Source organism: Pseudocercospora fijiensis (assembly GCF_000340215.1).
Source record: "Pseudocercospora fijiensis CIRAD86 unplaced genomic scaffold MYCFIscaffold_3, whole genome shotgun sequence".
In the NCBI taxonomy this organism is placed as follows: Eukaryota; Fungi; Ascomycota; class Dothideomycetes; order Mycosphaerellales; family Mycosphaerellaceae; genus Pseudocercospora; species Pseudocercospora fijiensis.
The window spans coordinates 4,542,561-4,563,982 of NW_006921534.1; the positions used below are offsets into that span (position 1 = coordinate 4,542,561).

Below are 21,422 nucleotides of genomic sequence, written 5' to 3' on the forward strand. Positions count from 1 at the left end.
ACTATTATTAGCGAGCTTATTAAAGACAACATCAAATAACAAGGCGGCGAGTAAAGTCCTTCTAATAAAAGCAAACCCTAGCGGCGGGGATATAAATAGCGTCTAGGATTAGGGTAGTCGAGACTTTACTACTAGTCGAAAATTACAAACATAGTAGCCGGGATCTACATTCCCTACATCTACTAGAAGACTCTAGACGCCCTAGGCTAGGAATACCTATACTATTACGCTAGCTGTAGTCGATCGGTTAGACATAGTGCTTATCGCATAGCTATTTGGCTAACTATTTTCGATACTATAGGTAGGATATCTTAGGTAAGCGCCCTCTACGACTCTAAAGAAATTTGTTTATAAAGGTGATTATCGATTGTTATACCTAGATTTGTCGTATAACCTCCTAGAGGATTAGTTAAGGTCTAAGTTTCATATTACTAACTAGTTAGACATCGTAATCGTAGTAGTAAACCTAGGGGAGGACGATACGAATAAGATTACCGATAACGGTAAGTTCGAAGCTACCGTTACTAAATACAGCATAGCCGGTAGATACGGCGCCGCGGGTGTTGAAATACTGCTATTTATCGGCTACTAACTAGAGCTACAAGAATACGAGCTAGATTTTGTCGAATAGGCAAACAAGAAATTCGATAATAAGGCTTGCGCGACATTTAGCCGAGACATTAATAGGCATATCGAGAAGAAGCGGAAAACGAATGCGAGTAGTCCGATCGCTATAGCTGCTATAGCTTTAGTAGAGTCGGAAGACTTATAGCTAAGAGAGAAGCTGCTATTTAGCCTAGAGATACAGGAGCGTCGTTATAAGTAGCGCCGATAGCGGTTAGGTCTCTAATCTAGCGAACTCTTACGTAGCGCCGCATTTAGTATCCCTCTATTATCGAGGGTATCGACACTGTCGCCTAACGATAAGCGCTCTATTCTATTCGATAGAGCTCTACCGAAGGTTATTAAGCTTAGAGATCTTGAGTTACTGCCTGCCCCTACGCCGGTATCTTTATAGCAGGCTTAAGGTTCTAGACTTAATATAAACAGTTATACGTCGACTATAACTACTACCGCGCCGAATGCTCTAGCCGTACCCTCTACGCCTTAAGAGAATGCTTAAGAGAATGCTTAAGAGAATGCTTAAGAGAATCCTTAAGAGAATCCTTAAGAGAATGCTTAACAGAATCCTTAAGAGAATGCTTAATAGAATCCTAAAGAGAATACTTAAGGTTCTAGACTTAAGGAAAATAGTTAAGAGAATGCTTAAGAGAATGCTTAAGAGAATGCTTAAGAGAATGCTTAAGAGAATGCTTAAGGTTCTAGAGTTAAGGAAAATAGTTAAGAGAATGCTTAAGAGAATGCTTAAGAGAATGCTTAAGGTTCTAGACTTAAGGAAAATAGTTAAGAGTCGACTATAGACACTACCGCGCCGGGAGCTTTGCCTAGGATCGTTACTCCCCGAGAAAGTTATCTATATCCTTTAGGTTCTTAGCGTTCTATAGATAACATATCGATGTAACTATATAGATCGAGTAAAGGTCTTAATAATAGTCTAACGAGAAACGGAAGAGGGTTAGATACTAGTAAACGTATACGAGATCCTTATGCTCGTACTAGGCCGCTCGACTCTAATACTAACTCGGAGCCTATAAGGAATAGCAGGACTGCTAGACGCGCTTAGCCTATAGTTAATATAGATACGTATACTCCGGAGCCGGACGACCTAGAGGAGTAGATAGAGGCGACCCCTTATATTCTAAGTTAGACCTATAAAGAGCTCCTCGACCGTATTAAGCAAACCTAGGCAGGGGATCTTAACTAGAGTTATACTGCCGAGCTAGAGCAGATAACGTACGAGTACGTTAAACGCATCTGCCTCTGTCTACGTCTGTCGCCTAAACTTTTCGTAGATCCCGAAACACCTATCGCCCTACCGGGCTTTAAGACAAAGCTATACGCCTACTAAGTATTCGGAGCTGCTTAGCTTATATTCTACCGACCGTAGTATACTCGAGAAGCCGGAGGAATCTTAGGCGACATTATAGGTCTCGGTAAAACTATAGAGCAACTTTTAATCTTCGTTTTTTATAAGCAGATTACCGATATACTTAAAGACTACGCTAAAAACAGAGATAATCTAGAGAAACACCTTCTACGGGGTACGGAAAATTCGAAATACCTATCTGCGAATAAGTTTTCTGTCCCCTATAGATATAAGTAGCGCGACCTATAGCGTAGTTTTAGGCTTCGTAAGGGCATTATAATTCTGTGCCTAACTACCGGTTTAAAACCCGATACTATAAAGAAATTCCTAGCTTATACGGACTTTAAGGAGCTAGGCATTAAACTATACAACTTCAACCCGCCTAATATAGATAATACGAAAGAGGAAATAGATAGTATCAAGCTCTTTAAAAGGGGAGACGTAATGCGCTTTACGCCTAATCGCGTTGCGACTCCTAAAGTAGACAAGTACCGGAAGGGAGTTAACTATCCGGGCTCTACGCAAAATCCAATTATTACTAAGGCGCCCCTCGGTCTATATAAGAAGCTCGTATTCGTGCTAAAGGGTCGTTTCTACGTATTCTACGAGAACTGGAATTTCTCTATCTCGACCGTATAGTTTAGGAGGACCTAAGAGGGCAGGCCTTACGCAAATAGCTCGACTAATTTTAAAACCGCGGCCTATAACACTCTACTAGTTAGAGCTATCGTAGTAGACGAGGCTAACGAGGAGTATAGAATATATACGAATAGCATAAGTACGCTTCGCAAGCTAAGCGTAAACTATAATACGAAATGTACGGTATATTTCGTAATAGGCACCCTAATCGCTAGAACGTAGAAGCCGATAATTGAATAGTTTAGAGTCTTCGACGCCTTAGCTCGCTATAATAACAGGGGGCGATCCGACCCTAACTACTAGAAGGACTTTAAAGCATAGAACGAGTTTAGAAGTAAGCCTCTAGGCGAGGGCTTTAAGAGGATAATCAATCGCTACGAGAAAGCTTTAGGCGGAGAGTATTAGAAAAAGGGTTCTATTAAGGAGCCTAAAATCCTAATAGCTAACTTACTTATACTAGTGTTAAGGCACTTTCTTATACTACGGACATACAAATCGGTCTAGCCGTTTAACGCAACAAAGCCCGAATAGAAGATGCGACTATTAGATAATACAGATAAGGAGCTAAAGAACATTAAGCTGCCTTAGGATATAATTAACGAATTGAATAATTAGGTAGAAAAGCTAAAGCGGAGCATTAACTAGAAGATCCGTTTAGGAAAGATTAACGCTAAGGCGGTTGCGTAGAGGCAGTTTTTCCTCGGCTCTTATAGGATACGAATTCGAACTACCCTATCGCCTCTACTATCTAAAGATAAGCGCGGCCTTACCTTGCCGACTCGAATAACCGACTAGGTATAGAAGAACTGTAGCAAGGCCCTTAATAAGTTTATTAAGGCAAGGAACAATAATCTAGAGCGTAAAGGCTACGCGCCGGTATCTGCTAAGGAGTAGGAAATAGAATTTACTATAAAGGAGATTAAGTCTTTCGGCTAGCTTTTTAAGCCCGATATAGACCTATATACTTACTTCCTTAACGAGCTTATAGAAAGCCTACGTATTAAGGACATTATCGCGGAGCTTAAGAAGCAGACGGCTAATACCGTTAAAGATAACAAGGGCCGTAAGGCCGTAGTAATAAGCTATTCTAACGTAGTAGCTTACACTATTAATCTAGTAAGCTCTGCCTTCGTAAATAAGAGCTAAAGCAATATACTAATACTTCTATCTAGGCGTATAAGAAGGCTAGTCTAAAGTCGTAGCTATTTAACTTAAGGGTGCCGAAGGACGCTAGCTAGCGATTATAACTAATCGTAGAGTTTAATCGGTCCTAGACGTCGGGCGTAGACATTCTCGTCTACTCTATAAGTATAGCTAAGCGTAGCTATAATATAGTCGAAGCGAACTTGTTGCTTATAGCCGACCTTAACTAGAACCTTATAGCGAGTAAATAGGCGAAGACGAGGGAGAATCGGGTAGGCTAGAAGCGTAAAGTAAGAATAGTTTAATACTACTCCTATAGCGTATAGATCGAGCATTAGATGCTAGATAAAGAAGAGCTAGGTAATACGGCTCTAAGATCCTTCGATACGAAGGTTAATAAGATACGAGTAAAGAAGGCTATAGAGGAAGATTCTATTATGCTCGACGATTCGGATAAGGGCGGTGCGGGCTTCGTAGGAGACTAGGATAATAAGCTTTAGTCCAGAATAATAACTCTAGGCGTCTTCAACACATCCTCCAAAACATGAAAATCCCGTACCAGATTTCTTTGTACAGTAGTGTAGAAGTGGCTCCAGACGTCTGGACCGAGTCAGATGGCATGCCGTCTTGGAAATGCCAAGACCTGCCCGGCCAACTGGGCCCATGGGGGACGAGAAGGCACAGGAAAGACCAGCAGTCATCGCACGTACGAGCGGCGTACGGAGTTTGTATAGGCCGCGCTCGAGAAGATACATCAGTGAGAAGAAAACGAAGCGTCTTCCTTCATCGCTCGAACTTTATTGGTGTCAAAAGATACATCGGAAACCAGCAGCGCCTCTCTCGCCGCCTTGCGCATCTACACCTTCTTCCTCCGCCTTTTCGACCTTCTTATTCTCTCGCTGTTGTATGACTCTCGACATATCTCTGCGTCATCCGGTATATACTGACGAGCTGCTGAGCTTGGATACATGGATGAAGCGTACGCTGAAGCGGTGTTGCCGATCATGTCCGCCATAGCTGCGCAAGCTGGACGGTCTCTTGACGAGTGGTCGTGAAAACGAGTTCGCGACCCACGAGACGATGGTATGCGCAGAGACGGCCCCCATTGGCAGGCATCGGGAACATGGCAAAGAACAGCGTTACCTGGATAGAAGCAGCTACCGATGAGAAAAATGGCGGCAGGAAAGGAAGGCGCTTCCACAAATCTGCGAGAAAATCAGCAGGTGTTGGGCATACGCAGACTCAGAGCGAAGCTATCCATCAACAGATTGGCAGAGTCAGTCAGCTGTGCGTCTCTGCAGCACGTAACAACGACCAAAGCGGTGACTGTGAATGTGTTGCTGCGGCAAAGTATAGAACTATCAATGGGCGAACTCTTGTAATCAGTATACCGTATTGCTCGGCAGCTGCATGAGCAAGCCAACGAAGAAGGAAGAAGATTCGTTGCCAGGTTGAAATCGGTGCCTTGTGCCAAATTCGGCCTGTTGAGGAAGTTGAGAAGATACTCTACATCACGATATCAGATCAGCAATGGAAGCAAGTGCGCCTAGACTATTGCAGGAAGCCGGCGCACGTGAATCGAATGTCAAAAGCCGACACAAGCCGACGGGGGAAGAGACATCATTCTACCGGCGCTGTCATCGTACAGCTCCGTGGCGTGTTGAATTGCGTTGGGGGCACGAGAGTTGAGATTTCTGTGGAAACTAATCCGCACCACAATCCCATTTACAACTCGGAAAGCACCATCTCCAGTCCGCACCCACCATCACCACACCTGACCATGAAAATCCTCATCACCGGAGCAGGAGGCTTCGTCGGCCAACTCCTCGCCGAACACCTCCTGAACGACGGCCACAAAGTCATCCTCACCGACATCTTCGAACCCCCAATCCCAGCCGCAGCCGAGAACCAAGAAAATGCCACCGCCATCCAAGCCGACATCTACGAATCCCCAGAATCCGTCCTCGCCACAGACCTAGACGCCATGTACGTCTTCCACGGAATCATGTCGGCCGGCAGCGAAGCAGATTTCGACCTAGGCTACCGCGTAAATCTCCACAGCACTCTGAACCTCCTCGAAGCAGTGCGCAAAACCGTGCCCGGCCTACGATGGATCTACGCGTCCAGTACGGCGATATTCGGCCAACCGCTTCCAGAAATTCCGAGTGAGGAGACGGTCCCGACGCCCCAGGGTAGCTATGGAACCCAGAAAGCCATGGTCGAGTATCTGATCAACGACTACAATCGACGGGGTTTCATCAACGCCTTCACGCTCCGCTTCCCCACGATTTCCGTGCGACCGGGGAAACCGACTCAAGCGGCGAGTAGTTGGATGAGTGGGATGATTCGGGAACCACTGCAAGGCAAGGAAAGCGTTTTGCCTTGTGATGATGATTTCAAGGCTTGGCTTTGTTCGCCCAAGACGTTGGTGAGGAATTTGATTCATGCTTTGACGTTGAAGAATGATGCTATGCCGCCGCATATTCGACAGGTTCTGCTTCCGGGCATCACGTCGACGGTGAAGGATATGCTGGATGCTTTGAGGGATGTTGGAGGGGAGCAGGCTGTGCGGCTTGTGAAGAGGGAGAAGCCGAGTGCGGAGATCAAGGCTATGCTCGATAGCTGGCCCACCACTTTTGATGTTTCGAAAGCTTTGAGCTTGGGATTTGTTGGTGATCAGAGTTTCAAGGGTGCTGTGGAAGATTTTGCCGCGACTTTGAAGAAGTAAAGCATTGAGTAGCTTGGGATGGATGATATGCAGCGAATATTATTATATTGCTTCCACGGTGCTGATCATGCCTTTCCACTGCTGCCAATAGCGTCCATCCACTTCTCCGTCAACTCTTGTATGAGATCCGTACCCTTCTCCATCAATTGTGTCAAAGGCACCTTGCCAGTGTTCTCCGCAACATAAGCATTGTACTTGTCGAGCACAAGCTTGTTGACATTGATTCGTGTCACACCACGATCGATGCACTTCGCCATAATGTCAGGAGGAAATTCGTTCGTACCATGCAGGACGATCTGCACCCGGCCACCAGCCTTCTTCTGGATCGTTTCTAGTCTGTAAGAGAAGTCAATATGCAGCACAGTCATGCTCCTTTGGTCGGCATCCTTACCGATCATAGTCCAAGTGAATATTCTCAACACCATGATAATCTCCATGGACATTCCCGAAAGCCGGAGCCAAAAAGTCGATACCAGTCGCAATGAAATCATCCACCTCTTCTTCCGTGGTCATCATGCCCTCCAACTCAGCCGTGTCCTTCACACCGTCCTCACCGCCTTCAATCCTCCCCGGCTCAGCTTCTGTGGAAATACCCCTCGAATGGCATAAAGCAACAAGCTCTTTCGTCTTTGCCAAATTCTCCTCTTTCTCGTAATGTGACATGTCAACCATAATCGAGTCGAAAGCAGGGGTACCATCAGCAGCTTTAATCTGTGAAGCTTGCTTGATGATCTCTGGATCTTGTGCATGGTCCATGTGCACTGTGACGGGGACTTTGGCTTTGCGAGCGGCATTGGCTGCGAGATCGACGAACAATGGCGAGTATTGTAATGCCCATGGGAAGAGGAGGATTTGAACTGGGGAGCGTTTCTTTTCTGCTGCTCGAATGACTGCTACTATGGTCTCGAGATTGTAGGATACGACTCCGAGTACACCATATTTGCCCTCTGCAGCTTGATTCAGCATCTGCACTGCGCGGTTGTTGGAGAGTTTGTCGAGCGTCATGGCAGCGATTCCGGTGATCTTGCGAGTAGAGGCTGGGTGTCTTCGTAAGGATGTGTGTAGGCTGTAGAGACTGGACGTGAACAGAGTCAATAGCTTCAATTACACCCACAAATTGCGTCGTTTCGAATCACTATCAGATGTCAGTCCATGTTTACACTGGTTCTCCACCGCCGGCGGGGCAGGTCGAGCGGTTTCGCTGATCTCGCTCAAATGCCGTCCGATGCCGAGCGCATTGGCTGTTCAGCCGGTTGAGGACGCAGCAGCATCATGCTGAGGCGGACTATGGCCATTTACTGCTCTGATGGTAAGTAATCACCTCCGTCTGCGTGGAAGCTGTCGTATTGTGTGGCAGAAATAGGCAACGATGAGTATGCCGAAAGAGATCTGAAAAGGAGAGGTCGGGTAATCGATCGAACCTTGATGGGCGCCGTGAATGCCAGCCACATTGCACTCAGCATCCACAATGGGTCGCTAGAGCCAAGAGCCAGAGAAGTAAGAGAACATGCCTGCTCTTGCAAGCAAAATGCTCGTTTGATGCATGCCGAATTTCCTGGTATTTCATTACTGATTCTACACACGATATTGGCTCCCTAGACGCCTTGATTTGTGGCGTTTTTGAAGTGGTACCGCTCTCGTATGGAGGTCCTCGATGCTTAGGTCGAAAACATTCAACGCAAACGTCTCCTTGTCCATCTGAAACTCATAGCTGATGTGACCCGTCGTACCACGGATTCGTCACCGACCTGATGCAGTGGCGTTCGGCGCCTACGCATCCAGGGCGGTAATCACTGGCGAAAGAGAGCTTGGCGATCATCGTCAAGATGACTTTTAGTTCTTTCAGCAGCCCAGCATCTGTCGAAATCCGAGGTCGCTCGAGGCTTTCTCTATTGCCAGTACGCGACAAGGTTGCATGAATATATGTAGGCCGAAGCTCCCTTGAACTTCCTGACTGTGAATCGCTGAAGCGAGAGCAGTCGCTATGGCTCCAACGACGTCTCTTGATGAGATTATAGTCCCTATATGGTACTCCGCTGTCGTTGCGACGATGTTTCTTGGGACTCTACCTCCTAGCACCTCCACCGCGATAGTGATCTCCTCTGATGCCACCTCTATCACCGCGGCCTCGTCCTCGGAAGCCACCTCTGGCTGGCCTTCGACCAAAAAGACCAAAGTCTGCGCCACCATCAACAAGCCGATCACCATCTTCAAAAGTGTATCTTCGAAGTTCGCCCTCGGCATAAAGGGATGGATCAGCTTGCCGATCATCCCAATCGCGACTTGTACCCTGAGCAAGCTCCTGGAGGCGACTCTCTACCAGCTCTTGAGCTACTGGCTGATAGTAGATCTTGGGCTTCGACTCCGTGAATTTGTAGTTTGCATCCAGCGAGTCGAATGACTTAGACTGAGCCGCTCTTTCTCGTTGCGGAGTCGGTGGCTGCAGTGATTGTGATGAATATCTTCGTGGACCTGAAGGCGCGTTTGGCATGCCGTCTCCATGCCGGGCTGGTGGTCGCATTGATGGAGGGCCGCCAGCATTTGAGGGCTTTCCACCAGGGCTAGCTACATCTTGGAGAGATGTAATCACGCCCGAATCGGAATCTTCATACACGACCTCCCATCTTACGTTTCGAGCTTCTCTGTTGACTTCAGTGTCGATCCATTCCTGCACTTTTTCGTTTGGGATGTAGTCCACCCATAAAGCCTTGCGTTGCGGCTCATCCGGCCACACCTTATCGTGAAGAGCGGCTCTTACTCGGGTAGCCGCTGACTTGGAGCCGAAGAGGACAAAAGCGTGCGTGCGGAGCTTATCCAGATGGAAGATCTCTATTGCCGAATCCTCAGAGGACGATACAGCGAGCAAATGCTCACGGAGATGTTCAGGCTTTAACGGGCGGACGAGGTTGTTGAGATATAGAGCGCGGGTAACAGGGTGTCTCGAAGGGGGCGATGAAGTATCCATTTCCACATCTTCATCTTCAGTGGCATCCGGACGAGGACGAGACTGCGTAGCTCCAGCTGCACCGACTGCTTCAGTCATGGCGGAGTCTGCCTCTGGCTCCTTCATTTCCACGACATCATCACTGCTGCCATATGGAAGCACTTTCCTCTCGGCTTCGGTATCTTGGTCCATAGGCACCGGGGCTTCGGCAGCGACATGTTCAGGTAGCTTGACAGGCTGCTCGTCGGCTGTCTTGAGCTTCTTGCTGACGGTCTCGTCGCTCAATGGCGGTGTCGCGCTTCGTCGCTTCCGCTTGTTCGACACTTCAGCATCGCTTCCACTGCGCTCATCCTCCGCATTCCCTGACTGTTGTTCCGCCGCAGTCGCGTTATTGCCGCTGCCATTTTCTCCTGCAGTCTCTGCCGGAAGCTCCGCGTCCGCCTCCTCTTCCGCTGCCGTCTCTACCTCTACCCTCTCGGTCTCAGCTGCCTGAGCTCCCTCTCCAGACTCACCTTGTGCATCTTCCGCTTGCAGCGCATCGATGAATTGCTGCTTCAACTTCAGGCCAGTAGAAGTGATGCCGCGCTCCTTCACCAAATCTTTCAGGTCAGCGACCTTGAGCTTGTCGTAGTCGGTCATGGCGATGTTGAAGGAACAATGGACATGGCCAATGGATATCAAGCTAAGCAGGCAGAGAAAAGATGCCGGAAGTGGTAGGGAGGTCAAGTGTGAGAAAAGACTTTAGACTGGAAATGGAAACAAGACGAGACGGGAACAGCATTGACGTACCCTGCAGCTGCCACGCGGAAGCTTAGCGGCAGCACTGGAGATCATTGCATGCAGGCGTCGGGAGCAGCCGAGAGTCATCAACATGCCATGCCATGCGTATCAGCTCACTTCTGCGCCTCCAGCCGTCATTATCGAAGGAAACATTATCGGCTTGGCAGTCGCTGAAAATGGATAAATCAAGGGTTACTACATAGACAGAACTGCTTTATTTCATACGTACCAGGTAAGACATTGTCCGGCTCCTCTCGGCGAAATGCTTGTCTTCTCGGCACTATGCGAAGCAATACAATGCGTCAACATACGCAAATGAACAAGACTCCAGCGCGAGCGATCTCACTCAGATCATGATGAATAGAGACAGAACTGTGATTCACTTCACCCTCACGCTCTGCAGATACCTCGAATTCCGTAGCAGCCATCCTCCCACAACAGCAGCTGAAGCAACAGCACCCATAAGTAAAGTGCGATCGCTCACAGTCGTCTCCTCCTTGACTCTTCCAACGTGCAGCGACTTCTTCTTGCTTACAAGATCCGTGGCTCCATCCGCCTCGAAGTCGTCATAGTTCACGTTCTCGACCATCTTCTGATACTCGACGACAGTCCTACTCCAATTGTTCGTGATCAAGCCTGCTTCATTCTTGTACCAGCTGTGACAGTTCGGATCGTTGAATGTGGTGTTCTGTAGTTCGCTCTGGATCTGCTTGTTGAATTCTTCCAGGACGTTTTTCTTCGGCCGCAGTGATAGTGCCTTGCCACTCTTTCTCGCGTCAAGGACGGGCTTGATCAGGCCATTGATGTATCGACTTTGAGCTTCAATCATGAGAATGATGCTGTTGTGGCCCAAGTTGGTGTTCGGCCCGTACAGCATTCCGAAATTTGGCATGTCTTCGACGACCATGCCGTATAGAGCCTGAGCCCCGTCTTTCCAGATGTCGGAGATCTCGCGGCCATTCATTCCAGTGAGCTTGATTGGATGCATGAAGTCGACCGTTTTGAAGCCCGTAGCACAGACTACGAGATCGTAATCACTCTCCGCATCGACGACTTGCTCGGGCCCAGCCGAAGAGTCAACAACCTTGACTGCTCGTCCCTCAATGCTGGAGATTGGCCGGGTCTCAAGCACGACGTTGGACTGGTTGATGGCCGGGAAATAGTCGTCGCTGATGATGATACGTTTGCAGCCTAGCTTGTACTTAGGCGTGAGTTTTTCCCACAGATCTGGTCGGTCTGGGATCTGAGCTCGCATCATTTCCTCTGACATTTGCTGGAACGTCTTGCCAACTTCACCATCAGGTTCACCAACGAAGCCGTATGTCCACTCGCGGAAATCCATCAAAGCCGCTCTCTTTCGTGCCAGGACACCTGGTACGTATTTGTATATCGATCTCCATAAAGGCGAGACTGGACCATCTTGACGAGGCACAACCCAGTTTGGTGTGCGCTGGAAGACTGTGACGTGCTTTGCGACTTTAGCAATCTCCGGCAGTATCTGCACAGCTGTGCAACCTAGATGTCGGGCATTGTCAGAGGCAGTACATCTCAACAAGGAGCCCGGATCATACCATTGCCAATCAAAGCGATCTTCTTGTCTTTCAAATCGTACGACCAATCCCACCTGGCAGAGTGCATCTTTTTACCTTCGAAATTGTCCAGCCCCTGTATGTTCGGCCATTGAGGCACGTTCAATTGGCCCACAGCACTGACGACGAAGTCGGCTTTGATCTCGTACTCTGGGGTGTACTCTGCCTCTTTCGAACCTGGCGCGGTCTTGACACTGACTTTCCACTTCTTCAGCTCATCGTCCCATTTCGCATCCTGAACCATAGAGTTGAACCTGAAATGTTGCAGAAGCTTGTAATCTTGAGCGACTCCCAACAGGTATTGCAAGATTTCTTCTTGGCCTGGATAGTCGCGAGTCCACGATGGGTTCTGGGCAAAGCTATAGCTGTAAAGCTGTGACCACACATCGCAGCAGCAGCCTGGGTATTTGTTGTCGTACCTAGGAATGGTTGTTCAGCTTCATGCGGTGCTTGGGGGTGTTGGGTTAACGTGAGCTCACCATGTTCCACCGAGAGATGCGCTCTTCTCTAGAATGATGAAGTTACGACACTTGTTCCTTCTGAGAAGGTCAATGGCAACGCACATGCCACTGAGACCTCCTCCTATGATCACAACAGCGGCGTTCGCATGATTCTGGTTTCCGATGGGAACCTCTGGCCAAGGGACCTCTCCAGTCATTGTTGCTAGATCCCTCCTCCCGAAATGTAGACTCAATAGCTCCACAAAGCCAAGCAAGCAGTTGTGCCGTCCTAGTCAAGACCTAGATCAATGGGAATGTACAGGGCAGAGAAGATCATACAAGGAGCTCGGTAGCAAGTGTAGAGGAGTGCCACTTACCAGCCCACGAGACGATACCCTCGGGTGAGAAGAACTACTCGTGTATCGTGACAGAGCTCTCGCGAGCGCCATGATGCACACACGCAACAGCGTGACCTGTGCGGGTTAGCTTGCTTGGTTGGTTGGTTGGAAGGGAAGAGCCGAAGAGGAGGTTGGCGGAGACTCCGGAGAGGTGGCTGCCAGGTTGTTGGGGAAATGCGGAGACCCGGATCGGATCTGATATCTGCGTTCGGAAAGACAGCGTCGAAATCACCCAAACACAGATGTTCAACGCGACCTGCACTCCCATACACGCGATCAAGGAGCTGTCGAACAGTCCACAAGAGAGACATGTCAATTGCGATGCTGCCATAGCTTCAAAATCCTTGCTGTCTATGCCACTTCGCTTCCCAACCAGGATAGAAGGGAGCTTCGTCCAGCGTCCTAGGCTGCCAATTATCCTCAATCAATCCCTTCTCTCTTTGCTCACGCTCACACATCTCAAGATACGGGATCACAACATGCTCTGTATGCCATGTGCCCTTGTACTCCATGAGATTCTTCTTCCCCTCCCTCAACACCTTCAACACCAAACTTGGAACATACGGTTCATCTCTAAACTCAGTCACAGGTGTGAATAGTGCTTTGAAGTTGAATACGACAGCACCAGATAGCGGCAGTCTTCTGAGAGTCTGCCAGTCCACTCGGAGATGGATGCGATCGATTCCATGTTCAGGATTCTGGCTCTCGCGATGCAATTCACGAGGGTCTCCAGGCGGCATGAATAAAGGCTTATCAATCTCTAAACCCCAGGATCCTCGCTGAATGGGCTTTTCTGTGGGCTTCTTGGAGAAGTATCGATCCATGGAGAACTGCATCTTCTCCTTGTAATCTGGAATCGGCGCATGGATCTCATGCAATTTGAGGCCGATTTTGCTTCCGAGAGTCCACCCCAATGAAGACATAATGATCCCGCCACGGAAGGAGTAGATGCCGGTTTCTGGATCTCGGATCATGATCGCGAAGTCTTCTGGGATGTTGTGGAGTAGCACCTGCATTGGTGGTGTGGACTGGAGATCGGTCTGTGTGTCGAGAACACGATTTCGGAGGACCAGGTTCGCAGCGTCTAAGGAGAAGTAATGAGGGTATCGGGCGCAGAGGAACTGCAGGCACATTTCCATGAGCTCCTTTGCTGCCATCTCGGATCCTGGAAGAGTCTGAATGACGGCTGGGCCATGCTTCTCGAAGAGCTCTTCTCGAAGGCGTATCGTCTCCCTGTAGTCTCTATCAAGTTCGAGCCACCAGTCGGACTCCATCTTTGTGAGCGCTATGGTCATGTCAGCACCATACTCAGGCATCTCGATGGCAAGCTTACACATGGTCTGGTGATATGCCCATCGAAATGGTCGATACGGTCGAGGCAACGCTGTGTCGATCCTGAATTCCTCGAAAGGCTCTGGAAGGGGAACTCCGCTCAAGGTAGCATAATCCGGAAAGTCGCCAAGTCTCTGGACATCACCCACTGTGAAGCCTGTGGCAGTGAAGTGATGGAGAAACTCATCCCTCGTTGGCGTCGATTTATCAGGAGTGAGGCGGCTGTAGTCGATAGGCTGCTCAGCAAGCTCTTTGGCCGATCTTCCAGGTCCCTTTAGAGCATCGGCAGCGAGCTTTGCGAAAATGTGCCTCCGGCTTGGGGGAAAGGCATCTCCATACGCTGGACTTGACGTGTCCAATGTTGTTCGGTTTGGAGGGAGTCCTTGCTTCTCTAGCGACAGTTCTCGAGGTGGAGTGAAGACTGTAGAAGGTGTTCGCGCTTGTGCGCCTAGCTTGGAGAGGAGCCCATTGCGTGCCTTTGTGTTCAGTATGAGGTAGACAATTGAGCCGATGATCGCAGCAGGCAACAAATAAAGAGGAAGCTGGAACATATCGCTCAAGGTCTTTCCAGCTCTGTTGTAAAAAGCGACGCCGCTTCTAACCCCAAGTTAGAAGTAGCTTGTATAACTTTATGGTACAACAAGCTCCACGGAGTATATCAGTTCTGAACTCAATATGTTTGCACTTGACAGGGTCATACATCAACCACCCATTGATTTGATTAGTCCTCTATTGATGACCTTGCGAGGATCACATGTAGGGAGCTCAATGGTTAGCAATTCATACTACACAGGACGAACTGAAAGTCAGGTGAGAGGACAAACCTGCCTAGGTCGGATGGTGAAGGGCTGAAGCTTCATGTGTTGTATCTTCTACTCCTCAGCTTGTCCAATCAGCGGCGTCTACACCTTGATAAGTGACGCCCTCACGCTATCTGTGCGTGCAAGCAATCTGTGGGGTACTACAGCTTGGCCGGCTATTCTCTGATTGGTAGTGCTGTCCTCGAACACGTGCTCTCTTGGCTTCTGCCTCATCCTCCGCTCAGCCTTCTGGATTGCCACCGAGGCTTCTGGATCAGCAGTCGCGAGCGCCGAACTTGTAGTTCTTTGGAGATGAGGGCTTGTGCCGACTCTTGTCCCTCAGTGTCTGCATGACACAGTGCTCGCATCGGCAGAAAGGTGCCTTCAACTTGGTAGCTTCGACAACTCCATCGTCCACCCGCAGTCCCATCTCCTTCATCTTCTTGACAAGCTTCTTCTTGACAAAGCGGAGTTGCTCATTCCGAGAATACACAATATGAAAGGATGTGATCTTGGAGGCGTTCTCAGGACCGATGGATTTCAGCCACCTCATAATGACACCTCTGTCCTTGGGCGTGTCAAAGATAGTTGCGAAGAAGTGGTTGCTCGCGTGGAAGATGCCCAGAGTCTCAGCTCTAACCGACTTTGAGACCTGGGCAATCGCGAGCTGGACGGATCTGGCAACGCGCTGATGGGAGTGGACGGCGCCGCGGCATGTGCAATCGTGGTGCGAAGCAGTCTTGCCTTGCCTATTGACCCAGAGCAGAGTTGAGCGATGCGCATGACCACAATGCCTTGTGCCTTTCTTCCACTTGCAGCAATCGCGTACGATGTATGGCCATCTGTAAAACTTTCGGGGTGGGCCGTCGGTCGTTCTCTTAGACAAATGCTCGTAATGGATTGCGCCGCAGTCACCAAAAACGGTCGTGCTGCATATGCGACATTGATAGACCTTCAAACAGCCGCTCAGATCGTAAATGCGGTTGCGAAGCTCGGCTGGCAGACTCATGAAGTTGACTGGTTCGTTTCCTGCAGCAGTAAGCACTTGGCTTGCCAGGAGCATGTCAAGAAATCACTCACTTTCTTGTCGCTCAATCCTGATATCCAGTCGGCGAAGCTGGGACAGCAAGTCTGCGCGTTGCTGCCGCAGCGCCTCTAGGCCGCTGGCATGTGGTGTCACGAACTCCATGTCTGGCAGAATATTGTTGGTCTAGCCTCGGAAGCCGATGGGTCAACGCAACAAGTCGAAAGTGAGCTGGTGTTTATTTTGTGCTAGGCTAAGTTCAGTGCAGCACCGTGAAGGTATGGCCAGGTGAGTCTTGGCACGCAAACAACGCACCTGCTCACTTCGCCTTCCACATCCTCGGCGCTTGCCTGGACAAGGGACTAGAAGTTGGAGGGTACACTACATAACAGTCCGTTCGGCTGATCTGGTCCAATGTTAAGATTCGCAGAGTCACAGAATATCACAGTCTCCAACACCCAGAGCGACAAGGTCTGCGTTGATGAGGGAAGGCTGTCGCGCGCAGTCGCATTCCGACTCTTGCAGGATATGAGTTCGATTCTCACGGTCAGCCATACATTTACTTACTTACATGCTTCTTTTTAGCTCCTTTCGCGTCGAATAGTCGGTATTTTGTAGCTCTCCCGCCTTGCTGAGAATGCCCATAGTCCAAACATGATCGGCCTGAAGCTGAGTCAGGATATACCAGTAATCCACAGGATTCATCTGCTGAAGCAGATATAAAAGTTCACTAAAACTCAGTCCTTCCGGTCGATCTGGTTCAACGGTCAGATTCGTGGGGTTGGTCCGTAGGCAGTTCAGAGAGACCTACGCGTCTGATGGGCTGCAGCGCTTTGTCGCATCTCGCGCCCACGGAATCAGAGTTAGAATCCCTGGGTTTGCCACCTCTTTTCGAACTTCTTTTTACTCTCGATTGAATATTCCCACGAAAACTGACTGCTTTGTTTTTGCTTCGTCGGTGGCTGATCAGCTTCAATGATAGAGCACCTGCTTTACTTCCCATCAGAAGGAGAGCCCTGAGGGGCACCAATTTCGTAAAAAGAGATGCGTGGCTCGACGCCCGGCGATCAGCAAGGACTTTTTGCTGGCCGGTTCATGACCATTCCACGACCCAAGTCGCGCCATATACAGGGCCTGCTAAATCATCTGCAATCCTGCTGCTCTCATTGCCATTTCCAATTTCTCGAGGTCACCGCAATCAGATACTCAAGACGCTCGATCGAACATTTGACCTCCGTGTCCATAGATTGTCACAGGCATAGATTTCTCGAGTCAGTTTCGCAGCTTTACCAGGCGCGTCCATGGTTGAGGTTCGTGTTTGGCGATCACGGAAGGCTCCAACGACAGAACAATCTGACGCCTTCATCCGATTGCTTCCAGCTTGAAGCCAAAACGTGAGAACGATATCATTGCAAGTGTGCGTGTGGAAGTAAGTTGTTCCGTGGAAAGTGAAGTGTGAAGTCATCTCAAAACTGCGGCTGCGGCCGATTTGCGGCCGCTCTCGACACACAACCGCGTCTCCGCGACACGAAACATCTGTAGCATCGGAACACACCCCAAGATGTCTTCGGACGAGGGCAGCTCTGGCTCAGAGATTGAAGATGTATCAACGACAGGTCTCATCGCCACGCGCACAAAGCGAGCCACAGCAGGAAATCTGTATGCAACTCTTCGGCATAATCTCGACGACGAGGAATTGCAGAAGGAATTACTGGCCGAAGATGAGGACGACGTCGGCGACTACGAAGGCTCCGATAAAGACGATGACGATGCCATGAGCTCGTCTGGCGATGAGGATGATCAGGGACCAGCAGCAGAAGGCGACAAGGAGGATTTGGAAGGAGAGAAGGAGCTGAAGAAGGCAGAGCGAGCACAGAACAAAAAGAAGCGCAAGCTGGAAGAGGCCAAGAAGCGCATACCAAACTGGCAAAAGAAGCGCGTCAAGCTGGCCGACGATGCAAAGGCGGAAGATGGCCAGCCTGCGAAGCCAAAGAAGAAGAGTGAGCGGTCCAACTGGCTGCCGACTGCTGCTGATGCACCGACACGGCAGTCTTCGCGTACCTCAGCTGTGGCGAATCGGGAGATGGTGCATACGAATCTGAAGGAGTCTAACGAGCGGAGCGAAAAGCAGAAGACGGTCATGAGCAAGCACAAGGAGAGGCTGAAGGCCAGCCAGCGAGCACCCATATCGCAGGAGGAGAGATTTGCTAAGGCAGCGAGGATCGAGAAAGAGACTGCGAGAGAATTTGGAAGATGGGAGAGAGAAGAAGCAGAGCGACAGCGGATTCGCGAGGAGCAGCTGGCAGCAAAGAGGAAGAGAGGCATCGATGGGCCGGTGATCAGACACTGGAGTGGCAGCGTGCTATGGGAAGGCGATAAGATTAAGAATAAGCGATTACGTGCCAGTCAAAATGTTGACGACATTGAGGACAAGCCGAAGGAGACAGAAAGCAGTGCGGATGCCGCAGATGGGGATGTGAGCATGATCGATTGCACTGCTGAAGGTAGCACCGAGAAGCCATCAAATGCTTCATCCGCCGCTCCTACAAATCCTCCGTCCACGCCAGTAGCCATGAGCGTCGCAACGCCTGGATTTGCTGGCAGTCAGCCTCTTAGGCCAGCAATACCTGCTCCGCATTCACAACCTGCCCAAACAGAGACACCATTCCAGCCGTCATGGCTTGATGGTATACATGCCTACGCAAATCAACCAGATCCTGCCGCATCGTCCTCGTCTGCTCCTCCATCGCAACCTGCTGTCACGGCGAGTCCATACACACCAAGCGCGCCCTCAATCAATGCTCCTCCAGACCAACCTGCACCACGGCTTCCACCACTAGCTCCACAGCCGACTCCTGGACCGTATTCGACCCCGTCACAACCATCCATCTATCATGGCTGGCCAGCAAGCACAGGATACGGTCAATTCCAGATACCTACCCCGTATCAGCAACCACTACCACCAGCTCCTCCGCCTCCACCAATCAAAGAGCAAGCCAGACGTTCTCTGATCATTCTAGAGCAGTTTGAAAACCTCGAGACCAACGACAAAGGCAAAAAGTCCGCTTCAAAGTCCAAAGATGCTTCTCTAGAGCCATCACAGACCGCCTCCACGCTCTTGCCAGACTCATATCCTTCCTTCAACCAAGAACAGACCCGCTATCTCACAGGCAAGCTGAAGCGACCCACGACCACGAATAAAGCTGCGGACATAAGCCTCTTGCCAAATGCCCCTGTCAAGCAGAATTGTGCTTTCACGCCCTTTCCTGCAAAATTCAGAGATCCCAAGACTGGCTTGCCCTATGCTGATATGCTGCAATTCAAGAATATACAACGTATCTTGAATGATGGGTGTCAGTGGTCGAGTCTGTTGGGATGTTGGGCTGGACCTCGGTATGGTAGTATTGGCAGGTCGGCAGTCGGCGTACCTGATGGTTTCTGTCGGCCGATAGAGGAAGAGCACGAGGTAAGAGCTACGGGACAGGATGTGATGAAGGTGGAGAATACTGGATGAAGAGTTATGATTTGTATGACTTGTAATGATTAATGAGTTGGACGCGCGACAGGGGTGAGGTAAACGATCCATCGTCCACACGCTTCTTTCTCTGCATGCTGCTACAATGCCCCTGCCTGGCTCCTGGATACCCTCGCCATCGGCTCAGATTGAGAGTGCCTTGCAAGAGTTACTCAATGATCAATGGATTGGATACTGGACCTGTCGAAGACTTACAGACTTTGCTGCTCCTTTCATGCCTATGTAGATCTGCAAGCTCGAAGCACTGGCGACACGACCAGACCTAGGTCGAGTTGCTGTTGTCTGCACAACTCCAAGGACTACTGCGATCGGACGAGTTTACAATCCCCAAAATGGCACCATAGGTTCCGCCAACGGTGATGAAAGAGCCGGCACCAATCATAAAAATAGACATGCCCAGACCAAAATACCATTTCCAGCTCCGCTCTGGCCTCTTGAAGTTATCAAAAAGCCACATCATTCCTGAGGGCTGAAAGCACGTTACCGTGGCAAGTAGTGCTCCAACAAGTGAAAGGAGTTGATCGAAAACAGGGATTCCAGATCCAATGAGGTATGCAACCACGGCGATGGTTGCTGTGCATGTGAGCCAGGCCATCCAATGAATCGGGGTGTTTGTCGTCAAGTGTTTGGTGCCTCGCATAAATCGCATGAAGATGGTTTTAGCAGGCATATGCACAAAAAGCATGCAGCTGGCTGTCAACCCCGGCAAGGCTATGCCATAGCAAATCTTCTTCATGAGAGAGCCTGCAGATCCAAGAGCCGGTGACGCAACATAAGAGCCGCAATAATAGTAGACTACGACGCCGATCACAAGGTAGACGACGGTAATGGCGCCCTGAGCGATGAGGAGCGATCTGGTGTAGTGGTGTGGGTTTCGCATCTCGGAGTTGACGGAGAAGAAGGCTGGCAGGCAAGAGAATGCGAAGACAATCGTTGACACAGCCGAGATAGCCTCAGGAAAGGTTGACGAGCCGAAGACCTTGAAGTCGGATTCTGTGACACCAGCAGGAGCATCTGCAGGCCGACCATTCACTCCTACAGCAATGGTGAGAGTGAAAATGGCACTCAAGATTCCGATAACACCCGCCCAGGCGATGAAAGAGACCTTGCCCAAGGTCTGAATACTGCCGAACAGGAAGCCGATCAGACAAGCAACAACCACGAAGATGGCAGTGCAGGCGCCATGTTCCGACAATGAGTTCAGGGCGATGGAGATGCTCAACATGGCTGAGGCCGCAAGGAACGTGAAGTCTGTCTGAAGTCAGCATCGATGTTGATTTGTACAGGCAGGTCGAGCTTACGAAGCACAAAAGCCCAGAAGAAGAACTCGCGACCGACTTTTCCGGCCATGATTCGTCCAGCATCGTCAATTCCATAGACTTGAGCATGCGTCAACTTGAACCGGCCCACCATCCAAGCAGCCCAAGTAGTCATGAAGGCAATGACAAGAATAGTGATAACTCCAGGCACCATGCCGAGGTGGTCGAAGGCACCAGGAATCCCGAGAACCCCTAAGCCAACTTGCGTCTTGAATAATAAAACAACCGTTCCCATCCAGCCGACCTGCTTGAACGTTGGCAATGGCTCGCACAGTCATTCGTCTCGACGATACACTCACATTCCGATAGTTCGGTCCATCTTTACGGAGCTCGCCGAACACAGCATCCTGCGTAGAGGTAGCATCCTCCGGCTTGACACAATCCTCTACCTCGCCCAGATCACTCGTCGGCACCGGAGCCAGATCATCGTCAGATTGCTGCTGCTTCTTGTCCCTGAACATCGTCGCAGATGGATGGCTCTGGAAACTCGGACAGTGCGAAAGTGTGTTCTCAAGAATTGCGGAGACTTGAAAAGAAAACCCACAAGGTGCGAGCGCACTATGTGGAATCTGTTACATGAGAATTTCATGACGGCCCATGGGGAAGGCTTCCATTTCGGATGATTGATCATTGCTTGCTCGGCTACCAACGGGTCGAAGAATGAATGGGACGTGCGAAATTCTCCACAGTATTGAATTCGGCATGTTTTGTCAGTGTGTGGACTAAGGCTTGGCAAAAGCGATTATCATCGTCTTGTTCATGTT

General features: G+C 49.8%; 8 protein-coding genes across 8 annotated transcripts; 2 read left to right on the forward strand and 6 right to left on the reverse strand.

The window, feature by feature from the left end:
* The first annotated feature begins 5,448 nt into the window (after positions 1-5,448).
* On the forward strand, positions 5,449-6,558 carry MYCFIDRAFT_210954 (uncharacterized protein). Its single transcript, XM_007927136.1, has one exon. The coding sequence runs from the start codon at positions 5,550-5,552 to the stop codon at positions 6,495-6,497; it is 948 nt and encodes a 315-aa protein (XP_007925327.1). The 5' UTR covers positions 5,449-5,549; the 3' UTR covers positions 6,498-6,558.
* A 4-nt stretch (positions 6,559-6,562) lies between these two features.
* On the reverse strand, positions 6,563-7,502 carry MYCFIDRAFT_41352 (uncharacterized protein; the record flags this gene model as incomplete). Its single annotated transcript, XM_007926002.1, has 2 exons — positions 6,563-6,833; positions 6,889-7,502. The coding sequence occupies 2 exons, from the start codon at positions 7,500-7,502 to the stop codon at positions 6,563-6,565; spliced, it is 885 nt and encodes a 294-aa protein (XP_007924193.1).
* A 1,060-nt stretch (positions 7,503-8,562) lies between these two features.
* MYCFIDRAFT_82807 (SAP domain protein) lies at positions 8,563-10,080 on the reverse strand (the record flags this gene model as incomplete). Its single annotated transcript, XM_007926154.1, has 1 exon — positions 8,563-10,080. One exon carries the CDS (start codon positions 10,078-10,080, stop codon positions 8,563-8,565), a length of 1,518 nt encoding a protein of 505 aa, XP_007924345.1.
* A 503-nt stretch (positions 10,081-10,583) lies between these two features.
* Positions 10,584-12,565, reverse strand: MYCFIDRAFT_53025 (uncharacterized protein). The gene is made up of 3 exons (XM_007926088.1): positions 12,290-12,565; positions 11,793-12,229; positions 10,584-11,736 (listed from the first exon to the last, which is right to left on the reverse strand). The coding sequence occupies exons 1-3, from the start codon at positions 12,466-12,468 to the stop codon at positions 10,601-10,603; spliced, it is 1,752 nt and encodes a 583-aa protein (XP_007924279.1). The 5' UTR covers positions 12,469-12,565; the 3' UTR covers positions 10,584-10,600.
* Positions 12,566-12,983: 418 nt separating this feature from the next.
* MYCFIDRAFT_42017 (uncharacterized protein) lies at positions 12,984-14,531 on the reverse strand (the record flags this gene model as incomplete). Its single annotated transcript, XM_007926050.1, has 2 exons — positions 12,984-13,935; positions 13,984-14,531. 2 exons carry the CDS (start codon positions 14,529-14,531, stop codon positions 12,984-12,986), a joined length of 1,500 nt encoding a protein of 499 aa, XP_007924241.1.
* A 523-nt stretch (positions 14,532-15,054) lies between these two features.
* Positions 15,055-16,646, reverse strand: MYCFIDRAFT_82809 (uncharacterized protein; the record flags this gene model as incomplete). The annotated part of the gene is made up of 5 exons (XM_007926155.1): positions 15,055-15,809; positions 15,861-15,943; positions 16,120-16,154; positions 16,376-16,467; positions 16,616-16,646. The coding sequence occupies 5 exons, from the start codon at positions 16,644-16,646 to the stop codon at positions 15,055-15,057; spliced, it is 996 nt and encodes a 331-aa protein (XP_007924346.1).
* Positions 16,647-17,357: 711 nt separating this feature from the next.
* MYCFIDRAFT_59867 (uncharacterized protein) lies at positions 17,358-19,402 on the forward strand. Its single transcript, XM_007926113.1, has 2 exons — positions 17,358-18,280; positions 19,049-19,402. Exons 1-2 carry the CDS (start codon positions 17,366-17,368, stop codon positions 19,316-19,318), a joined length of 1,185 nt encoding a protein of 394 aa, XP_007924304.1. The 5' UTR covers positions 17,358-17,365; the 3' UTR covers positions 19,319-19,402.
* Positions 19,403-19,601: 199 nt separating this feature from the next.
* Positions 19,602-21,119, reverse strand: MYCFIDRAFT_41529 (uncharacterized protein; the record flags this gene model as incomplete). Its single annotated transcript, XM_007926017.1, has 3 exons — positions 19,602-20,566; positions 20,674-20,902; positions 20,958-21,119. 3 exons carry the CDS (start codon positions 21,117-21,119, stop codon positions 19,602-19,604), a joined length of 1,356 nt encoding a protein of 451 aa, XP_007924208.1.
* Between the last annotated feature and the right edge of the window lie 303 nt (positions 21,120-21,422).

Excerpts from the sequence above, each read along its gene's own strand:
- MYCFIDRAFT_210954 (XM_007927136.1), top strand. The coding sequence starts at position 5,550 with ATGAAAATCCTCATCACCGGAGCAGGAGGCTTCGTCGGCCAACTCCTC.
- MYCFIDRAFT_53025 (XM_007926088.1), bottom strand. The coding sequence starts at position 12,468 with ATGACTGGAGAGGTCCCTTGGCCAGAGGTTCCCATCGGAAACCAGAAT. Across the intron at positions 12,230-12,289 it reads GCATCTCTCGGTGGAACATG|GTACGACAACAAATACCCAG; the intron begins GTGAGCTCACGT and ends AACCATTCCTAG. Across the intron at positions 11,737-11,792 it reads GATCGCTTTGATTGGCAATG|GTTGCACAGCTGTGCAGATA; the intron begins GTATGATCCGGG and ends CCCGACATCTAG.
- MYCFIDRAFT_59867 (XM_007926113.1), top strand. The coding sequence starts at position 17,366 with ATGTCTTCGGACGAGGGCAGCTCTGGCTCAGAGATTGAAGATGTATCA. Across the intron at positions 18,281-19,048 it reads CGGATGCCGCAGATGGGGAT|AATTGTGCTTTCACGCCCTT; the intron begins GTGAGCATGATC and ends CCTGTCAAGCAG.